Raw genomic sequence first — 21072 nt, 5'->3', positions numbered from 1 at the left:
GACACTTGGGAAGAGACGCTTGCTGGTTACTAGGCTGGTAACTAGTCTGGTGTTACGTTGGTAGAGGATTGCTCAAATAAAACCAGGTAGACGAGTCAGTTGGTGTCGAAAGCGGTGCTTGCACAGCTCGCCATGAGTTCTACTACTTGACTGTAACCATACTGTATCGTTACTGTTGTTTTGATTTGTCTTCCAGAAACACATTGGAGACAAAGCACGACCATCATGTCGGCGGCCAAGGAAGAGATGCTGTCCCCAGACGAGTTGAGGAAGAGGCTCTATCAAACTTTCAAAAGTAGAGGGATGCTTGACACACTGAAAGTAAGCAGGCTATAGTGTTGATTTGCCACGCCTAAAGTCTACTCTGGTCTGCTTTGGGAATATTTTGGTCTCCATGATCTTTTGTGTTCTCTTTTGTTCTGATCCAGACACAGATGCGTAACCAGCTTATCCAGGAGTTAAAGCAGCCACTTGTGAGTGGAGGAGAAACAGTTCCCAGGCCAATCCCCGTGAGATCAGAGTCTGTTTTGGTCTCAGCCTCTAACAGTATAGTGGCTGATTATCTACGGACCTCTGGGTATGAGTACACTTTATCTGTGTTCCACCCTGAAAGTGGCCTGTGTAAGGACAAGGTGAGTGTGACTACAACATTATTAGTTAGTATTTAGGCTAAACTGAAATGAATATGGCTTCAGATGAAGATGGACCTTTCTCAATAGTAACTGAGTTGCTCTAATCCATCTTGGCAGGTTTTGACGACCGGGGACCTTCTTCATCTTATGAAAATTAGCCCTGAATCGGCACTTTACAGATCCCTGGTAATGACTGACTGACTGACTATTGTGATATAGAATGTAGAATATAGTTTATATAGGATTAAGTCTCGTAATAACAGGATTGTGTTTATTTCCACAGTCATCAAAGAAAGAGAAAGAGAAAGAGAAAAAAGGTAAGCATAGCATTTGCTACTTTTTCAGGCGTATATATACTGCTTCTGTTAACTACCTCTAAGCCCTGTCCCTGAAATATGTTCTCCTGGTCCTCCAGGTTTCCTGATGAGCCTTCTAACACAACTAACAGCCCGACACACTCATGAGCTGCACTCTGATGCTGACACTCAGACCACCAGCATATCCATTTATAGAGAATCTCTTGGTATGACAAAATTATGTCTCAAATTGACAGCTTATATTTCACCTTCAATCTCGGCAACGCTCTGAGTCTGTTATTTCCACACAAAAAAAATCTTAGGAAGGAATTGTTAATTTCTTACAAAGTTTCCTGGAAAGAACCATGAAATTATGTCTGTCTATGTATTTCTTCCAACGTCATTGTTTCCATGACAGAAACATTACATTTTGTATAGTTATATCCAAAATTAGAAATTAACTAAAATTAATTAAGAATTCAACAAGATCCAAGATGTTATCAACTCCACCAGACTGGCTTACATTTTCTATATACCTAATGTCATGGTTCTTTCCAGGAAACTTCCTAAGAAATGAACAGTTCCTATCTAGGAAATTATTGGGGAAATAAAGCATTTACCTTATCTGTTTCTCTTTTCTATTTAAAGTTGACAAGATGAAAATGATTGATAAGGAATATGAGAGCGTCCATTACAGGGGGGACAAATGGGTCTCAATTGAATCTAAACTGGCTGCGCATAGAAAAGAAATTGAAGCGCAGATGCAAGCAGAAATGAGCACAAAGGTATGCCACTTCTCTGAGGTTTTTAAATAATTTGTTTTGTTATATGATGTATAGCAAGTATACCTGAGTGTTCTTAGCTTACATGTATTTGACCAATCAGATTGCTTGATTGAAATTACACTGCATATGATTTTTTATTATTTTCTTAATTGGTATGTGGGCTTTATGCAACATTGTGTCTTTCTTGTTTCTTAAGATGCAACATTTTAAAGATGTGGAAATTGCCAAGGTGAAGATGGAGGAAAAAGCAAAATATCATAAAGAATTTGAGAAGATGAGAAAAGATATGGAGAGGACTTACGAGTTGAAGGCAAAGGCATTGATGAACCGGGAGAAAAATGCCATTGAACGGTTACAAAAACAACAAGAGGTAGATTACTGCTAATTTGTGTTATGCTGTGTCCAAAACGACGTTCTCCAACATTAACACCCTTTAGAATATCACCCATTATTACATAGCAAAATTATAGAAGGCTCCCAAAATCTGAGTACTCAGGTATTGTTTTGAGGTCCATCCGGAGGAAAATTGGGATTTCTCTCTGTTTTTAGATTGAAGAAAGGAATGTCTACATGGAAAGACAAACAGTATTGAAGGAAATTGAAACACTGCGGAACAGAGAAAATGAAATGAAATTTAGGATGGAGGCGTTTGACAAGTAAGAGCATTTCATACCATTTAGGATTTGCCATTCTCCCTCATGGCGAGCACTGGTTGGTAGAGCGTTTACTCAGTAAAAGTATTATGACAACAGGACTTGCCAAATCCACGAGGAGAAGGTCAAGACTACTGAAGAGCTGCTGAGGAGGAGAGAGCTGGCAGTGAAGACCATGGAGGATACGTACGACCAAAGGCTGAAGAATGAACTTTCCAGGTATTTTGATGTTGAACAAAGAATATCTTATTTGGCCAAGCCAAGGTTGTGTCCTGCACAATATCACCAGCAATCAGGAATGTTCCACAGGTTACACACACACACACACACACACACACACACACACACACACACACACACACACACACACACACACACGCAGTCTCTCATTTGATGACACCGACACCCTATCCCCCCACACACACACACACACACACACACAGTCTCTCATTTGATGACACCGACACCCTATTCCCGTTGTATCAGCTCACATGACCTCACAAGTTTTGGGCTGTTGATGTTTTTAGTGCTTTTGACCAGAAGATGTCACTGTTGTTTAGGGCAAAGATAAAAGACCCTCAATGTCTTGTACACAGTGCATTTTAAACCTAATGGTCTTAGCGGATAAAATTAAGCAAGCAAATAGGCATAAATTAAATGTTGATATTGCATGTGTTTTGGTCCCAAAGTGGGCATGCATGTAATTTTTGGAATGGTGATAAATGGGTTTCTGTCATATCAGGTTTATCATCCGTCATTGCCACAGAACTATCACCTTTTCAGTTAGGCAACCTTGTAGTGTTTGTATTTATTAGATTGTGTGGCTGCCTCTCCTCGTCCTCGACCAGGACTATATAGTAATTATAGTAATATTCAATAGGAGGTCAACCAGATGAAAGCAACTTCGATCTGCACTCAACCAAACGATACACTGCCTTTACAACACTACACGACACGTGGCTTTGTTATTAAATCTGCACCATTCCATATGAGATCAAAGAGGGTTGGTTTTTCAAGATATTGTTGTGTTGATTGCCTCATGTTAGCGAGGTCCCATCCCGTACAGTTTAGTTTCAGAGCTGCGTTTTCTTTTGTAATGATCAGATATCAGCTTGAGTTGAAGGAGGAATTCATCAAGAGGACAGAAAAGCTAACCGAAAACGAGTACAGAAACAAAGGTGTGTATTTTCAATGATGCAGTATTACTTCCTCTAACTGGCTGATCACCTTGTTTAGGTTTTATCTTGACATTCGGTTTCTCTCTCAGTGGAAACTGCTCGCATACAAAAGGAGACGACTGCAATTAACTCCAGGTTGGAGGAGCACAGTAAAGCATGTGCCGAGCTGAGACGACTGGAGGTAAATGGGACAGCGCTGTTCATCCAGCACCGTACCTGCTCAGTAACACTCTCATCACATGATATTTCGCACAGCATTTCCTACTAATTCGTGAAACGGTTCAATCGATGCATTTGACACGATTTCATATCTCCCACGGTTCCTCTCTCAAGGTCGAGCTGGACACATCACAGCAGCAGGCTTCTCTGCTGAGTCAACAGAAGGAGTTGCTGAGGGAGCGGCTGGACAGCGTGAGTGACTATCCCAGCTTGAAGAGAGACAAAGTGGAACTGCAGGGGCAGCTGCGTCTGCTAAAGAAACAGCTGGAGGAGGCCCAGGAGGAGAACCGGCTCCTCCACGCAGGTGAGGAGTGACTACTGGTCCAAAGTACCTCCCAGGATTAATTATGTTCTGCCTTCTCCCTCCATATCCAGGTTACCTTGGGAAACTGAAGAAATATCAATTTTTTGCTATCTGACTGTAATAATGTCACAGCTCCCTTTGAGACAGGGAAAAAGTGAGAGTTATTGATTATAATTTGGTAAATTCTGAAAGCCAATATTTGTATTTTGTAACCGCCCCCCTAACAGAGGAGTCCGGCTCCTTTGCTGCATACAGAGGCCTTGACTCATTGTGAGCTGTCTGGAGATGCACTGTAGTGTGAAGCATTCAAGCTGCTTGTCCAACTGCTTCTGGCTCAGCGGATTATTTTTGAATGTGTCTCGCCTGTCAATGTGGGGCCTCTGTGCTGTGTTTTGGAGCTTTTGCAGACAGCTCTCTGTAGAGAAACCGGGGTGGGTGGTGGGATGAGGAGTTGAGCAGGGGTGGGGAGAAAGGAGCACAGCAAGGCGGGACAGAGGGCTCATGGCGGGGTACCCAAGTTTTACCTCTCTGTGAGGGACACCATATTCTTCCTGTTAGACTCTGACAGTTAGCAGACAGGACGGGGGATCAATGTGGGCCTCTCTCTCGTCACTAACAGTAGGCTTCATAAACCACTGGACACAATGTGCTCTGCTCTCAACATAGTCCATCAGACTCGGAGCCCCTTGTCAGGCAAATCCATATAGCCTTGTTCGTTTTCTCTCTCTCTTTTACAATAGAGATGGCAAAGTGACCGCCTCCTTCCTGCTTCAGCACTGTACCAGAGATTTTCTTCCGCCTTTTATTTTCCCCATAGACATTTCGTAAAATGCTTATAAAAATAGTTTTACTTGTTCAAACCAAACGGTTCAGATATATTTAGAAACAGGAGAGACCACATAACATTTCACTCAGACCAAAACGTAAAGAAAATATTTTTTTGATGTTGTTTTTTTAAGTTTTGATCCGAGTGAAATGTTCTATGCCAGGTCTCTCCCGATTCTATATATAGCTGAACCGTTTGGTTTGAAGAAGTCAAACTATTTTTATAAGCATTTTACGAAATGTCTATGGGAAAGTAAGTGGCGGATAAAAATCTCTGGTACAGTGCTGAAGCAGGAAGTAGGCGGTCGCTTTGCCTCTCCATAACAATCTGCGCCTGTGTCCGTGGCAAAAACAAGCTTGTTTAGTGGACGTACGGCTGCCGAGGCAGGAGGGGCATGTGGGAAAAACGACTGAAGCGATCTAGCACAATACTGCACCGATTTAAACGATTTCTGTTCACATTACTTAGTTATACATAATGTATACACAAATATGAAAAGAGGTTGAAAAAGACCAAAACTCAGTATGTCAGAACTCACTTCTGGTTATCACCTGGTGCATTTGACATAAATACTCCATCAGTTTATTGTACTACTGGATGAGACAATGAATGGCAATATTTACCCGTCTCAACAAATGCGACGTAGAGCTGTACTTTTAGATCATGTGTTGACTGAGATAACATCCCTCTCAGATTTGGAGAGGCCGTCTAAAGAGCAGCTGGCCTTGCAGACGGAGCTGCGGAGGCTGCAGAACGCTCGCAGGCTTGAGGAAGCGGAGTCTGACCAGCAGAAGCAGGTGCTGCAGGCTCAGCTCCAGTGTGAGGTCAGTCACAACCACAGCCTCTCGCCGAGTGTGGGGAACTATCCGTCTCCTCTTGGAGGATCGCATGTTGAATTGGGCTTCAGACTTGGAGCTGGGCTTCCACTGAGTCGTGTGTGTGTGTGTGTGTGTGTGTGTGTGTGTGTGTGCGTGTGCGTGTACGTGTGTGTGTGTGTGTACGTGTGTATGTGTGTGCGCGTGTGCGGTGTTTTGTCCTGTGGTCTGTGGTCTTCTACAGGTGGAGCGTTGTGCTCAGCTCAAGGCCCAGCTGAATGAGTGTGAGGAGAAGATGCAGTGGATGACTAGCCATGCTGAGGAAGTCAAGACGCAGCTTCGCCAAACTCAACAAGGTAGCCCCATGCCTGGGTGTGCATGTTCCCCACGGCTCGACATGATCAGTGGCCTTGAACCATGTTGCTTCTACACTTTGCAAAGGCAACGATGTGTAACAACTAGTCTAGATATCCTTGTAGTCTGCTCCTCATACATAAACTGGCTTCTTTTCCTGGATAATGTTTTCTACTGAACCTATAACCTTTAAAAAGTGAACTTGACACATTTAGAAGCCCTCGGACAAAGTGCCTTTATATGTTTTTCAGTTAGCGTACTAAATGTGATTGAAAACAGGGAAAATAAGCCAGTAGCAACTGCACCTAAGGTGTAGGGTGCACTAGAAATCAGTTTACAAATCCTTTTTCAGATCTGTGCTCTTTTATGGTGGTTGGTCTTTTGTATTAGACCTCAAACTCTCCGTCTTTTCTTTTCCTTTTTTCCCCCTTCTCTCTCTTCTTCTGTGGTATGTGATCTATGTGATGGTGGCAGCTCTTGAAAATGAAGTGCTGCGTAACCCCAAGCCCTCTCTTGTGGATCGCTCGGTACCGGAGCTCGGCACCGCCAGGCCGGTTCTCCCTGACGTCTATGTGGAGAGGGCTCTGCTGAGGCGCAGGGTGGGTCATGATGATGATGTTTGTGAAGCAGGTGGGCCCTGGCCAGGGCACAGGAGTCTCTGGGCTCGGAGCAGCAGCTCTCCAGACTCTGTCCTGGAGCTGGTGGCGGGAGCCAAGGCGCGGATCCGTGAGCTGGAGAAGGAGGCCGAGCAAGGGGAGGAGGCTTACCGCAACTACCAGCAGAGGGCAGTGCACGCCACCATCTCGCACATGCTTGCCCCGAGACCACTTTCCCCACAACGAGGCCACCCTTCGCATCGCCCTCACTCTCCTCCGAGGAAACAAATGTCTCACCATCCTCGCCCCCTCTCACCCCAGACACCTCACGTCTCTCATAGACCACTGTCTCCACAACGACAACATCCCACCCACCACAGCAGAACCCCCTCCCCAGTCCCCTATGACACTAGAAACACCTTACCAACCCCACAGCCAAGAGTGACCTTCTTAGAAGAGCCCCAGTTGACAGGCTCAGCCAGAGACCATGGTCTCCAATCATTGGCTGAGCCTCTGTTTATAAAAGACGGACACCCTCAGGATGCAAGCTCCCTTCTCTCCAGACGCCTCTCCTCCACCCCCCACTCTCCCTCCAGGAGGAAGCTTCAAACGGAGCTTGCTGAAGGTACTTCAGACGATACTTTATCCCGTCAAATCACTTCAAAGATGTTAGATATACGCACTCCTTTAACTGTCAAGAAATAAATGGTGAAAGAGTTCCACATTGACAACATTCATGTACTGCTGCCTGTGTATATTTGTGTATATTTAGTATTCTGTCGCAGAACTTAGATGTTTTTTAAACGTTCAAAACAGTCAGTCCAGGTCTTTTCATGTCAGTCTTTGGATCATAATCTTTTCTCCCCCAACATAAATTCCCTGTCCTCATGTAGAGGCTGCTGTGTCCCCGGTGCCTTTCCCCGAGCTGTCATCCGAGAGACGGCTCCCTCCTGCCTCCCACGGCGAGGTGGCATCCTCGGGCGACTTCTCCTCCGACCTCAGCTCGCCTCGTAGTCCTCAGCTCAAGAGCACAGCACGAGACCAGTCCAGGTAGCATCTGGCAGTGCTTTAGCAAGGACAGCACAACATATTTGTTTTACACACAGGGACAGTGAGCAGTAATGCCCGTATCTGTACCTTTGTTCATTTCAGTCCGCCACATGTGCAGCATGTCTTCTCCAGCTCAGAGTCTTCTCCCCAACCCGAGAAGATCAACCTTGAAGATCTTACCGACACTCTGCCAGGTACTCTAAACTGAAGTTTGATTATGTAAATATTGTTTTTCCTCCTCACTTCTTACTATTTGAGAAACACTCCAATAAAAGGGTGCTTGATTGTGTTCTTCTCACTCACACGAGATTGGATGTCAGCTTGTCAGTTATTTCCTCAGTGTTCATTTAATCATCATTCTTTTGATTCCTTCTTTTGTTCCACTGGCAGTTTGGATGTCATCCAACCTGCCACTGCAAATACAAACATAATGTTGTACAAATATGACTGATATACTGGCAAAGCTGTTCGGGCATCTGTACCGCAGGGATGATGTATTTTTGTAGGCTTTATCCAGAAATCGCCGCCCTTTGGTTCTTCAGTGGAAAAGTCTATGGGGGTTTTAGAATGGGGATTTCACTTAAATGCATAAAATAAGGTCTGTGGTTAACAAAAGTTTATGGGAATGTGAATTTCAGGTTCAGTATGATACTCTTCACAAACGTGAATAACTTTTATGCCTTTTTGAAGCGTTTTATAAAAACAGCGTGTTTTTTTTAAAACGCATTTACGTTCCAAAAGTCATAAAAGTTATTCACGTTTGTGAAGATTATCATGCAGAACCCAGATTCGCGTTTCCATAAACTTTTGTTAAACCACAGACCGTATTTTATGCATTTACAGTAAGTGAAACCCCCATGTTAAATCCCATAGATAGACTTTTCCACTGAAGAACCCGGAAGTATACTTCCGGACCCATTCCTGCGGCTCTCTATTGTGTTTGACAATTGTGTTTGTCTTGACCAGAATTATCCAAAGGACGCCCTCCCCACCCATCCCTCCCTGCCTATAAAGCTCTATTTATAGTTCTGATGCATGTAGTATGACAGAAGCCCTCTTATAAAGCTCTATTTATAGTTCTGATGTATGTAGTATGACAGAAGCCCTCTTATAAAGCTCTATTTATAGTTGTGATGCATGTAGTATGACAGAAGCCATCTTACGACTGTCGGACATGACATCAGAGATGACACGCCCTTTGGGTATCCATCATCCTTACCGTTCAGCACCGGCAGGTTTTCCTGTTCTAAAACCAGGAAGCACAAACTAACTCTACCAGCCATGCTTGCTTTCTTTATGGGAGCTGATTAGACTGTGTTATTAAGCAGTATTAATACTTGCATAATACGATAATAATGCGTACAATCCTTTGTCAGATCAGTGTTTGGTACATCAGTATTATACATGTATATATTTCATATTAAAGAACGTACAGCATCTTAGTGGTGCAAAGGGGCCGCAAAGTGTAATGAACCAAAGTGAGTGTCCGAACAAAATATCCCAAACACAGTTCTTGCATTCGTAGTTTCGTTATTGATGCTGTTAATTATCAATAAAGCTTGTTTTTATGTGTTTTGCAGATTGCAGATTGTAACGGAATGGAGGAAATTTGGATTTTGAATTTTGGATTTTGTTTTGGATTTTGAATGCCTGTTTTTTAATGAGTGTGTGACTGGCCTCCAAAGTGTCCTTTCAGTGGCCCCGCACAATGGTGACGATGAAGGGCAGCTGATTATGTATTCTGCGCTGGTCGTCGGGCCCTGCTGCATTATGGTGGGGCATAAAAGCTCTCTTTGTGTGTCTCCCTCCAGAGCCCAGCCACATTCCAGTGCTTCTCCTGGACACGGCCATCCCTCTCTCTGAGGAGGCCCCTGACGGCCCCTCTGGCCCTCCCCCACAGGCTCCATGGGACCTCCCAGACACCCAGATACACATGGCGGGTGAGTTGGTAGGCCTCCCATCACTGAAGCAACACCTTCAGGTTGACCCTTCACTTAAAACAATGTCCACCTTCTCCTCTACACCATGGGTCTCATGGATCTTCTCATACCGTATCCCACCTCACATTGCAGCCACATGCTTGCCAGCCTAGAGTGCATTGCTGCTAATTTGACTTAAGTCGACCTGTGTGTTTTTACAGAAGTCCTACAAACCCCAGATGAGTCTGCCAGGCAGGAAGACGAGGAGCTGAGATGGGAGAGAGAGAGAAAAGAGAGACAAGAACAAAGGCAGAGGGAGATAGAGGAAGCCAAGCAAAGGGAACTGCAAGAGCTTGAGCGACTGGAGGAAGAGATGGTAATGATTATATTACCTTCCTTTAATGATCCTCTTTTTCTATTTATGTTAACTGAGAACAGGTAGAATGATGAGTTCAAGATTCACATGATCTTTATCTGACCAGACTTTGCAAGAGATGGAGCAACCTGGACAGGAAGAGGAGATGGGTGTTATGGAAGGAGAACAGAAGGAAGAGGAGAGAAGTGGTGAGGAGAAGTCTGCAGGTGAAAATCCCCTGGAGAAATACATGACGATGGTCCTGGAGGCAAGAGAGAAGGAGCGTGCGCAGGTTAGTCCTCGCTTAACTGTGGAAAAGCGTTGTTTTTATTGCCATTGTCATGTGTGTTAAAGCGAGCGTGTGATTTGCTGTTGTTTGTCAGAGCGCCGGGAGAGAGGAGCCAGGACACATGAGCCCCGAGGCCAGGAGTTTGTCTGAGGAGAAAGTTGACAGGTAACTCAAAACAGTGTCCAGGGCTCGAGAGGAAATGGATGTCTGGTTTTACTTGCATGTATAATACAACTCCATGTAATAATTCAAATATGACGCTGTTGGTGTAGGACAGTGAATAGTTGTGAGTCTATACAACACACATCCGAAGATAGAAACCAGAAAACCAAAACACGTAACTTTAAATAGCATCAAAATGCATGACCCTGAACTGCTCCGTAGGCAATTAATGAGAGAAGGATGCATAAATTGTTTTGTTTGAGGTTGTACACTCAAATGATCTCCATTTTCTAGCAGTAATGACTGATTTGACTCAGAAAATATGTAAATATCCCAAGAAGATTCCCCTGGGATTTCAGTCCAGTTTTGCAGCTTTTTCCAATTTTATTCTCAGCAGAGTTGTACATCAGCCTGACATCACAAATTTAGTGGTGGGATAAACATTTCTCTGGCTTTTCTGACAAAATATAAACTCTTCTAGCCTTGGGTATGGGGGAAAACACATCTGAGTTTCCTCTTGCCTCGTAGTCTTTAATATGCTGCAATGTGTTTTGCAATAATGTTGTCTGAGGACCATATGAGAAATAATTGATAATTGTATGCTGTCCCTATGGGCTTTCACTAATGAGCTTTTCTTGATCTCCCCAGCGTTGCAGTGTATTCCCACGAAGCAGTGGATGATGACTTCTGGTGAGCTGGATGTCCCAAAGTGCTAAACCGGGAACCTCTGCACTACTGTTTTTACCAATGTGAAGCATTTGTCCTTTTATAGTATTAAAGTATTTTCCAGTATGTGTAGTTAGTTGACACTGTCCATATTTTGTTGTTTCAGCAATTGCGTTATGCTTGAATAAATCCCATTTTCGAATTGCTCTGAAATGAGTCAATTTCTCAATTCACGACGACACAACTGCAATGCTCAAGTGATCTACTGTGTGAAAGAGAAACCACACCACAACAGAGTGGAGTTCATGTTTTATTTGTCTTTTCATAAAAAAAACAGTCAACAGGCCAGTTGAGTGATGTATAGGATATTCCAGTCAGACAGTATGCTGGATTGGTGTCGTCCTGGTGATTGATAGGTAGCATTGATTCTTTACTTTTTGGTTCAGGAAACACAGCATGAGATGAGAGGTGTACACAGGATAATTTACTGTACACCTGCCATCATTCAGCTTGGCAACTGTGTACCTGTTGCTGCCAGTCCTGTACTATAATATCTCAGAGATATATTTGTTTATAAAAACTCTGGCCAAATGAGACTTGCAATGGCATAATATGCTTTGGCTGAATCTACCATTTAGATTACAAATATCCAATTACATAAGTGATGACAGGCGTTGCAGGTAATTGTAATTACTTGAAAATTATTGAAGAGTTAAGCATCTGTAGTTCATCGGGAAGCCCTTGACACTCATCGAAAATACGGGTACACTATCAGGTCCGTAACAAAATACTAAAGGATTCATATATTTTTAAAATAAAAACTATAAAACATCTATTACTACTTGGCTATAGTCATAGAATGGATTAATCTGTATTCAGTTAGAAAATAAAAAAAGGAAACAGGCAAACACTGCCTACTAATTGATGTCAGTTATACATGACTGTACATCACTTGTATCACTGCAGAAACAGCTTTCTTCATGCAATAAAGAAATAAACATCAAGATGTCCCTGTCTTGTCTAACAGAAAAAAGATTACACAAATAATTATGACAATTGCACATCAAAAACAGATGCAATTATAGAGAATTACAAACATGTTTTTTTTTTCATTTTCTTTTTTTGAGTGTTTTTTTTTTTTTTATCTCCAATCATAAACAAAACACTAAAATTCCTGACTTGTAACACATTTACATTGTTCACATCTAAACAGTGTTCTTTAGAACTATTTATAGGATTTGCCATGGTACCAAAGCACATACATCTTTCTTTTTTTACAGTTTGTTTCATAGCAAGATTTTTCTGAATCAAGCAATTTTGATCATATAGTTATTGGAATAGATAACGAGCTAACAATTTTTCATCACAAACGGATTTGGAACAATATGAGGGATCAGAGGCAAGCTTTGTTTTGTTTAAATGAATAAAACAGGACCACAAAGTTCTCAACATTTTAAATTATGAATAGCATTGAACCTACTTTTATCTTAAGATTGGCAGCAGTCCACATTTAGAAAGCAAGCTATTCTTATGCCATCATGGTTGAAAATGTAATTCTATAATACTCTATTTTGGTCCATTAAGCATGCCATGTCACAGCTATGCTAAAACTGTAATGCAGAGGAGTGTGTTGCGTTTTCCTTTCAGTTATCTTAACTTGTGCATGTATGTGTTTGAGCCATAATGCTAACAGGACTCAAATGGAATGTTCAAACCACCACAGCTTTGCTCTTTTGAGGGAGAAGTGGTTGTTTTTTTCCAGTTAATGTGTTCCATGGGCTGTAGTGTACACCTGAGGTAGTGTTAGTCTAGGCCGTGAATGCTTTCAATCACCTTTGAGATTTTAAAGTAAATGCGATGCAAATATGATTATTCTAGAACCAATTATTTATACTCAACTGACCACTAGAAATTGAGAAGGTCATGCAAATAAAGAAAGGTGGTACAGTAGCATGTTTTCATGGAAGAAGGATAATACTTGACCAGAGAGCAAGAAAACCCTCGTTTTTATAGTGGAGTATAGTGCACACTATTTCACCTCTATGTCCCCTCATTTAAAAGCCAAAGCAAAACATCTTATGGCATGTGTCTTGGGTGAGTATAGACTGATGTTCTGACATGTTAGAAAATAACAGTCCTTCAGAATTGCCCTCTAATGTGCATTTGCATGTAAGGCATTTCATGTTTTGATGGGAGTATAATTAAAATTGCATTTTTGTTATGAAAAAGAAAAGGAAAAAATAACTTCATTTACAAAATGGTGTGTTTTCCCTTGTTTAAAACTGGCCGTCACAGGTCAGCGTGTGTAAAACAAACTTTCATCATTTTTGCCTTGTATAGGAATAGTGCAATGTCTCAAGCTTCACCAGCAAAAACTGGCTATGAAAAAGGACGAGAGAAAGCAAAAGAGCAAATTAAGATCCAAGTTCAAAACAGCTATTTTTCTCCAGAAAAAAAAATAAACGAAAAAACGAACAAGGGGGGGAAGGAAAAAGAGAAAAAAAAAACAGCATAAATGCAACACAAAGTAGCCGTTCCAACACACATCTTGGTGAGTTAGTGCAGAAAGCAACACTGACGCATTAGTTTGTTAGGAGCCTGGTTAGTACTGCACAGTGTGTGGGCAGTTGGCAGGTTATTTTGGTCCAGAGGGGGCGCCAGTGGTTGGCCTTAGTGTCTATGTGTCTTTGCGCGTGTGTGGGTTTGGAGCATGAGCATCTATTCCTTATGTGTAGGAATTGAGGCATTCCTTGGAGCGTGAGGTGATGTCCTGTAGCTCCCGCTCCTCCTTCATTTTGATGTCTTGGTAGGCATGCATGTGACTGGCGTCCTTAAGGTAGGCCCAGTTTGCTGACAGAATCATGAGGAAGTGGATCTGGAAGAGAAGGGTGAGGTGGATGGCCGGTGAGCATGTCAAAGATGCAAAGCAAGCTACAGGAGTCAGAGCTACATCACACACATACACAAACACAAACATAAAGTTAAGCTTGTCAAAGGACATTAAACACAAGTGTGACAAAAGACGCAGGGTTCCCATGGTCATGGAATGTTTCAAAATCTCAATTTCCTGGAATTTGTAAAATCCTTGAAAGTTTTGGAGAACTCATGGAATTTTCCCCTCTCCCAAATAGCTTCAATGTAATGTGACACAGCGACTCCAAATCAATGCCAGAAAGTATTACTACACTGGACAAATAGGACACACCTCTTCTTTATATTGGATTTTGGTGCTTCTTGTATATTTTATATTAATATTTGTATGGAAAATTTATGTTTTATTTCAATGTGATGCAATTTGATGTGATGATGTAACTCGAAAGCGCCGACATCCAATATAAAGAGGTGTGTCCTATTCGTCCAGTGTAGTCATAATTTCTGGTATTGATTCAGAGTCACTACCTCACATGACATGGAAATTCTATTATGAATCCTTGAAAAGTCATAGGAAAGTTTTGAAATTGTATCCATGAAAATGTGTGGGAACCCTGGACATTACTGTTACAATTATTATCAACATTACTACACCGGAGTAACTATTTTGTTATGGGCAATACTACAGAAATGGCACTTTTAAGGGGGAGAGGAGAGGAGAGGAAGAGAGCTGGAGGTTGTACATGCAAGCTTCATGGCAATGAAAGCTGGAAAACCTTGGAGGTTAGTGGCGCATCTAGCATGAGAGACTGCTGTTTCATGAACCTGATCCTATCTCTTCTGCACCTCAGCATTATTCCCTAGAAATGTCCTTTCTGTAGAAGTGATAAGAAATAGACCATGTAGGGATATTTCGTAAACAAAGATTGTTTATTTTGTATAGAAAGAGAGGAAAAAGCTACAGTCTTCAAAAACTTAAGGAGAGAATTAAATATATGAAAATTTATGGAGGAGTATAAGTAATCATAAACAGATCAAAGAATTTGAAAAAAATGTAAGCATGCAGGCTCAGTGTTAAAAAACAAAAAAAAACAAATGGCTCTTTAATGGCACTTTCTGAATGAATAAAGGAAAATGTATGAAACAAAACATCAACTCCATAGCTGAGGCTGGAACAGCATCAGATCTCATAGGAAAAAAGTACATTTACCCTACTGTAAAATAGGAGATTTTCCTTTATATATATATATATATATATATATATATATATATATATATATATATATATATATATATATATATATATATAAAACATGAAGAAATTAAAATGAGGCTTAAGGCCTGTTGCAGAACTATGACCCTGGTACTGGCCTAACCTGTCAGTGTGCTGTGCTAGGTATGTGCAGTTACCGGTACTTTGAAATCAACTATACACAACTGGTCTACATCACCATTATACTGTTGATGAAAAGATTTTTAGTTCAGTTTAGAATCTAGCTTGTGACAATAGAAGAAAGCAATACTGGAATTTCTCTGTGTAACACTTTATGGTTTCATGGGTTGGCACCAAAAATAGGCTAAGCAAATAAAAACAAAGGAATGTAAGGACAAGGCACTTTAGCTACTAGTCCTTTTTTTTTTTTTTTTTTTTTACAAATGAATCACTAGAATTCTTCCTCACCCAAAATGCTAATCTGGCTATCAAAAACATAAAGCCTGAGAACACCGTCATTGTTTGTCATCAGATTAATTAACTTTTCAAATTTCAGATCTTTACATGAATGGACTTTAATGCAGTTTGTATCTGAATCATACTCAATAAAGAGTAAGAGCCTCGTTTTCATTTCATAGTTAACTCAATCATAAGGTAATTTTTCAAATGGTGTCTAATAACCTGCACAAGTACAGTACACCTTCCATCTATGTTTTATAAGTGCCTCGGGAATTTATGCACACATGCACAATTTGGCGGTCGAATTGCCATTGGTTTATACTTTTCCTATTTGCAATGTGGAGTAGTACTGCACACAGCAATATATAGGCTCTTTAGAGATACTCAGCTGCTGCCTTTTTTCAAATCTGTGCAGGTCAAATCAATAGCTGGCGTAGCTCTGGGGAACTTTTTCACCTTAAGGTTTATAAATAACGACACTGGTATGGATTTCTAGCTGTGCACATTTCTATAAAATCTGATGGTGACATATTACAGTAAGCGACGCCCCAGGAAAGCGGTACAATCCAGTAAAACTATACACCACCCCATTCTGAAGACAAGTCTCATCAGGTGTCCTCAGCCAAGCATATCCCTGGATACCAAACGCTAAAAGGATGTGTACAATCAACTATTTACACGTCATGTGACTACTAATGGAGAGATGTTGGTTGTTCTATTCTCAGGTTTTTAGTTCATTTGTTGTCAGTGGCAACTGTCTCTACTCAGTGCAGCGTCAGATACTGCACTGTGCTCCGAAAACAGTTTAAAACTTAGTGCAGCAGTCTTCTCGACTCTTAAACTTCAAAACAGCAAAGTTATAAGTGGTAGCCATCATGTAGATCAGCTGGTGGAAGAGAACAGAATAAAGGTAGTAAGAGAACATGCCAGTGACTCCCTAGCCGCCAGTAACATGTTAGTATGGTGACCAATCATTTTGCGGCATATTCCAACCTATCTTATCTAGTAACAAATAAGAAAATGTGACAGACTATAAAATAGCTATTTCACAATATCCTGCTTACAATTCTCGTAATAATAATGATTCTGATGTCTAGAAATTAGACAGTCTATTTTAACATTGCCCAATAAACAAGCCCAATATGAGGCAAACTGCACTCTACTTCCTCCCTCCTAAAATAAGAATGGAACCAGGAGCATCTAAGCAGACGGTAAACAGCAAATGGATTGGAGCTGTGGAAAAGCCTATGGGGAATCTTCCTTGGAGTGGTTACATCAACCATTATGGGGAATGAGGAGAGGAGCACTTGACACAACATGATCTATTGATACAAAACCGTGCAAAGGTGGACTATAAAGGGGATGGAGAGACTGGAGGGAAGCTTACCAGAGCAATCACAGTGGCTCCAGCCCCGGCACACGCTACGATGTACAGGTGATAAGACAGGTAGAACTGGGGGAACAGACAAGCAAACGTATACAGGTGATAAGACAGGTAGAACTGGGGGAACAGACATGCAAACATGGTCATTATGCAGCTGTTGAGATAAATAAGTGGATGGTGTTTGTATGAATCACACCTACAAACATCAACATGACATTTGACACTTAGATTTTATTGATTGATTGATTGATTGATTGATTGATTGATTGATTGATTCATTTATTTATTTATTTCACAAAAGGATACAAACTTAAACTTTTGCATGACTTGTTTTTACTTGTATTATCATATCCAGCTCATTCCTGTCGAGCACCTGTTTCCTGTTGCCCTGATTGCAGACCCACACAGCACTCCTAAATCTATTTGTCTTCCTTACACATCAAATTCACAGACTTCTCAAAGGCTGTCCAGGGCCAATTCTCTCAAATTCAAGGACCCAACATGGCATAGAGACATGGATCAAGGTTAATTAAAGGAGAATTTCGCTATTTTTCAACGTGGACCTTATTTTCGTAAATTCTTATGCTTAACTAAAGACCCTTTTAGATTGGCCAAAAATCCCACTAATATCCACAAACTACTGGCATTTCCTTGAAAGGCCTTGATGGGAGAGTGGTGCTTACCTCATTGGTGTTACAGATGTCACTTAGCGTAGATCCACAAGCCTTGCCTGGTGTGGCGTTCCATGGGATGATTCCTATAGTCATGAGATTCAAAGGTTTCCATTTACACAGAGCAAATGACTAAAACAAAGAACTAAATGAGCCTGAAGTCTGCTCAGTCGGTGGCCTGTAGCCCCTTATCACTGTAGTAATGTGCAAAATGATTGGAATGTGGATGAACTCTTTGCTAAACTGTCAACGCAACCTCATCCGACCTGGCCTTGACTCAGCCGATAAAGACAACATTAGACATGTCTATCTGCGTTTCAAATGCTGATGATGTAAAACCGAGGACAGAGCGCCTCTCTCTTACCGTACTGGCGAACATCCACGCACATGGTCTCGATGTTGGTGATGTTGGCCATGGGGGACCTCATCGCGGCGCAGGTGGACCACATGTTGTAGAAGAGGAAGACTGGCACCGCCGAGAAGCCAAACACACCCAGCCAGGCCACACCCAGGATGTATGTGAGGAAGACAAACTGACCACACACACACACACACACACGCACACACACACGCACGCACGCACACGGCATAATGTTAGCATCACAGGATAACTATAACGCTAAATCACCTACGAGTCAAAAGTTTGGACACATGCATTTTGTTTTGTTTTTTCTTTCTTTTTACTATTTTTCACATTTTAAAATAACAGTAAAATAGAATTGTGCAATGATAAAAAAAGAAGTTTTAAACAAATCTACTATCTTATATTTTAGATTATTTAACGTAGCCAACCTTTGCGTTGATGGAAATGCAATGGCCTTGGAAAGAAATATATAGACACCAACTTCACAGTTTATATTTGTCTGAGAAACACATTTCATAAGCCTTTATATCCAAATGGCTTTAAGATCATGAGAAACATAGCCACATTACCCCTTCACATCATCGTCATATGTTTTTTATTATTATTACTGTCACACTTTGCCCTTATTTATTTGGCATGGAGTGTTACGGGCTATATGGAGTGTTAAAACATCACGGTCAGCACAGCGGGGTGGTGGTCATAGTAGCATACCATTCCGCTGATGCAGCGTCCACAGATGGTGGTCTTGAACTCGCTGTGCAGCTCCTTGACGGCGCTGGTCGTGTAGAAGCCCTCAGCCAGCAGAATGATCCCATACAGGAAGAAGAAGGAGGCGATGCCATAGATGACGTACTGCATCAGCTGTATTCTGTAAAGGAACAACCCAACATGTCACACTTTAACCTCTCCATCACTTTAACCCAACATGTCACACTTCACCTCTCCTCTTAACCTCTACCAACATTTGTTAAAAAACTAAAAAAAAGATCTGTCTCCAACGTGACTCCTGGAGAGACACACTAAAAACATCAGTTAGAGTAATCGCATTTGACATTTGAGCTATAGGGACAGGGAATGTACTGGCTATTGTTTTTTTTGTTATCTTGAAATCATCTGTAACTCAGGCTGATTAATCACAAACAGAGACGGCCCGAGAAATGAAAAGAGACACCGGGCCCAGTACCCTAAGTGCAGAGATAACAGGTGTTGCAATGTCTGGGGGAATCATCTGCCAAGAGACAGACGGCCTTGGTAGATGTCTTAAATCAAACAGTGCACTCCAAGTCTACTTGAGCAGCAATATAAACCATCTGCTTGGTCCTGTCTCTTCTCATTCCTCTTTTATTGTCTAGACTAATGGATAGAGGGTAAAAAAAGGTCCATATTAGGTCTGCTTAGAGACATTATCAGATGAACATAGCCTGCATTATGTCAACCCCATTAAAAGTGTAACTCCATTCATCTGATTTATCTACCTTGAGTTTAGGCCTCTCAGGGTTTCCTGTTCATTGACATGTTATGTGAGAATCAATTCTCCCCTGACTACTGATATTGTTGGATGGATGACTATTGGGGCTGGGCAATATATTGATATTATAGAGACATTGTGATATGAGACTAGATGGTCTTAGATTTTGGACATCATAATATTGTGATATGGCAATAATGGCATAAGTGTTGTCTGGTTTTAAAGACTGCTTTAGATTAAAGTGTGTCAATTTCTGAACTTACCAGAATGTTATAGCTGTTCTATTATTTGCCTTTACCCACTTAGTCAATATTATCCACATAACTGGTGATTATCCTTATATAAAAGGGAGCAGGCAATGTTTGTTTCAAAGCAAGTGGACAATGTTTGTTTACATTTTTGTCCCACTGATGATGTCACGATGTCTATGACATCATCAGTGATGTCATCAGTGATATCATTATAGACCAAAATCATCTTATGACATCACTGATTATGTCATAGGCACTGATGATGTCATAGGCATTGTGACATCATAAGTGACAGTGATGTGAAGTTGAGAAATTGTGCGCTGCGCATGTCAATAGAGCAGGCGAGGCCACGCAGCAGCCAAGCTGTGGGCGAGGCCGCACAGTGGCCAAGCTGCGGGCGCAAAAAATTGCATCGTGTAAATATTTTGTGAAAGCACCAATAGTCAGGGAAGGAAACCCTGTCTGCATTTTATTTTGATCACAGTCTAGTTTTAATAAAAGTGCTTAATTGTGACATGTCGCATGTGGCTTTGACTTAAAAGTGAAGATTTAGCCCACGTTGTAGAAAATGCAGAGCTATATATCGTGTAACGCCATTCAGCCTAAAAATAGCAAGATATGAATTTGTGTGCATATCACCCAGCTCTAATGCCTATTCCAACAGTATACAGTATTGTTTTGACAGGTATGTGGTATCAGCTGCATCTCTTTGTTTGACATTGGCGAGCATTACAAGCGTCCCCGCAGCAGCAGCAGCTATGAGGTGCAGCAGAGGAGAGCTCACTCACACGTCGGCCAGCATGGCGTGGTCACTGGTGACCCTGGAGAAGTGGTTCTCCAGGATGTTCAAGGTCCCGGTGAGTGCCACATGGCCGCAGCCACAGAACAGGGCCACGCCGGAGAAGCACAGGATGGTGGCCACCAGCGACGCGTACGGCACCCCGCCTAAACATTTGATGCAGCACTCAAAGCAACCTGTGAACAAATACAAAGAGGACACAAACGTTAAAGATCACTCGTCATGATAAAACAAGGTTTTGCTGAACAGCGAGCCAAAGCTCTTGACTCTACAAAGCCATATTAGTCAATTCAGTGTCAACATACCCATATAAGGGAGTGTGTTCCACTCTGCCCTTAACTGGGAAACAGAAAGAGATCTCACGGAACTTTGTATTACTCATCTGGACTCAAAGTGCATTCAAACATGAATTGGTACAGACTCAACACTGCAAAGCAACAATGCACATACTGTACATCAGGGATACTCAACTTGCTTTGCCCGGGGGCCACTT

At 41.7% G+C, this 21072-nt stretch overlaps 2 protein-coding genes across 4 annotated transcripts in view; one reads left to right on the top strand and one right to left on the bottom strand.

Annotated features, from left to right (window-relative positions):
• Nucleotides 1-209: 209 nt before the first annotated feature.
• ofd1 (OFD1 centriole and centriolar satellite protein) lies at nucleotides 210-11297 on the top strand. 2 transcript variants are annotated; one of them, XM_083638730.1, is made up of 21 exons: nucleotides 210-321; nucleotides 429-632; nucleotides 750-818; nucleotides 916-949; nucleotides 1577-1713; nucleotides 1910-2083; nucleotides 2263-2369; nucleotides 2466-2585; nucleotides 3471-3544; nucleotides 3634-3725; nucleotides 3878-4067; nucleotides 5587-5717; nucleotides 5953-6064; nucleotides 6693-7283; nucleotides 7552-7708; nucleotides 7811-7902; nucleotides 9520-9648; nucleotides 9849-10003; nucleotides 10110-10274; nucleotides 10366-10436; nucleotides 11082-11297. In XM_083638730.1, exons 1-21 carry the CDS (start codon nucleotides 226-228, stop codon nucleotides 11125-11127), a joined length of 2946 nt encoding a protein of 981 aa, XP_083494856.1. In that variant the 5' UTR covers nucleotides 210-225; the 3' UTR covers nucleotides 11128-11297. The 2 variants fall into 2 exon arrangements, with proteins under 2 accessions (XP_083494856.1, XP_083494855.1); XM_083638729.1 differs by having other exon boundaries at nucleotides 6537-7283.
• A 2360-nt stretch (nucleotides 11298-13657) lies between these two features.
• The window catches only part of gpm6bb (glycoprotein M6Bb), a 50330-nt gene continuing 42915 nt past the window's right edge, over nucleotides 13658-21072 (bottom strand). The window contains exons 2-7 of one of the 2 annotated variants that reach the window (XM_083639501.1): nucleotides 20569-20755; nucleotides 18773-18929; nucleotides 18062-18230; nucleotides 17710-17783; nucleotides 17030-17095; nucleotides 13658-13974 (exon numbers count right to left, since the gene is read on the bottom strand). In XM_083639501.1, coding sequence (XP_083495627.1) covers nucleotides 13825-13974; nucleotides 17030-17095; nucleotides 17710-17783; nucleotides 18062-18230; nucleotides 18773-18929; nucleotides 20569-20755 — 803 coding nt within the window. In that variant the 3' untranslated portion in view covers nucleotides 13658-13824. Of the gene's footprint in view, nucleotides 13975-15563; nucleotides 16529-17029; nucleotides 17096-17709; nucleotides 17784-18061; nucleotides 18231-18772; nucleotides 18930-20568; nucleotides 20756-21072 lie in introns of those variants that run through there. The other variant, XM_083639502.1, reaches the window with a different exon arrangement.

This window comes from Poromitra crassiceps (genome assembly GCF_964638095.1).
Source record: "Poromitra crassiceps genome assembly, chromosome: 6".
NCBI classification, from domain to species: domain Eukaryota; kingdom Metazoa; phylum Chordata; class Actinopteri; order Beryciformes; family Melamphaidae; genus Poromitra; species Poromitra crassiceps.
Note: the sequence above shows the minus strand (reverse complement) of the source record. Positions and strands in the feature narration are given on the sequence as shown.

Bases quoted from the DNA above. Each gene is read 5' to 3' on its own strand.
- ofd1 (XM_083638729.1), top strand. From the start codon at position 226: ATGTCGGCGGCCAAGGAAGAGATGCTGTCCCCAGACGAGTTGAGGAAG. The intron at 2,586-3,470 runs GTATTTTGATGT...TGTAATGATCAG, and splicing joins CTGAAGAATGAACTTTCCAG to ATATCAGCTTGAGTTGAAGG. The intron at 10,437-11,081 runs GTAACTCAAAAC...TGATCTCCCCAG, and splicing joins TCTGAGGAGAAAGTTGACAG to CGTTGCAGTGTATTCCCACG.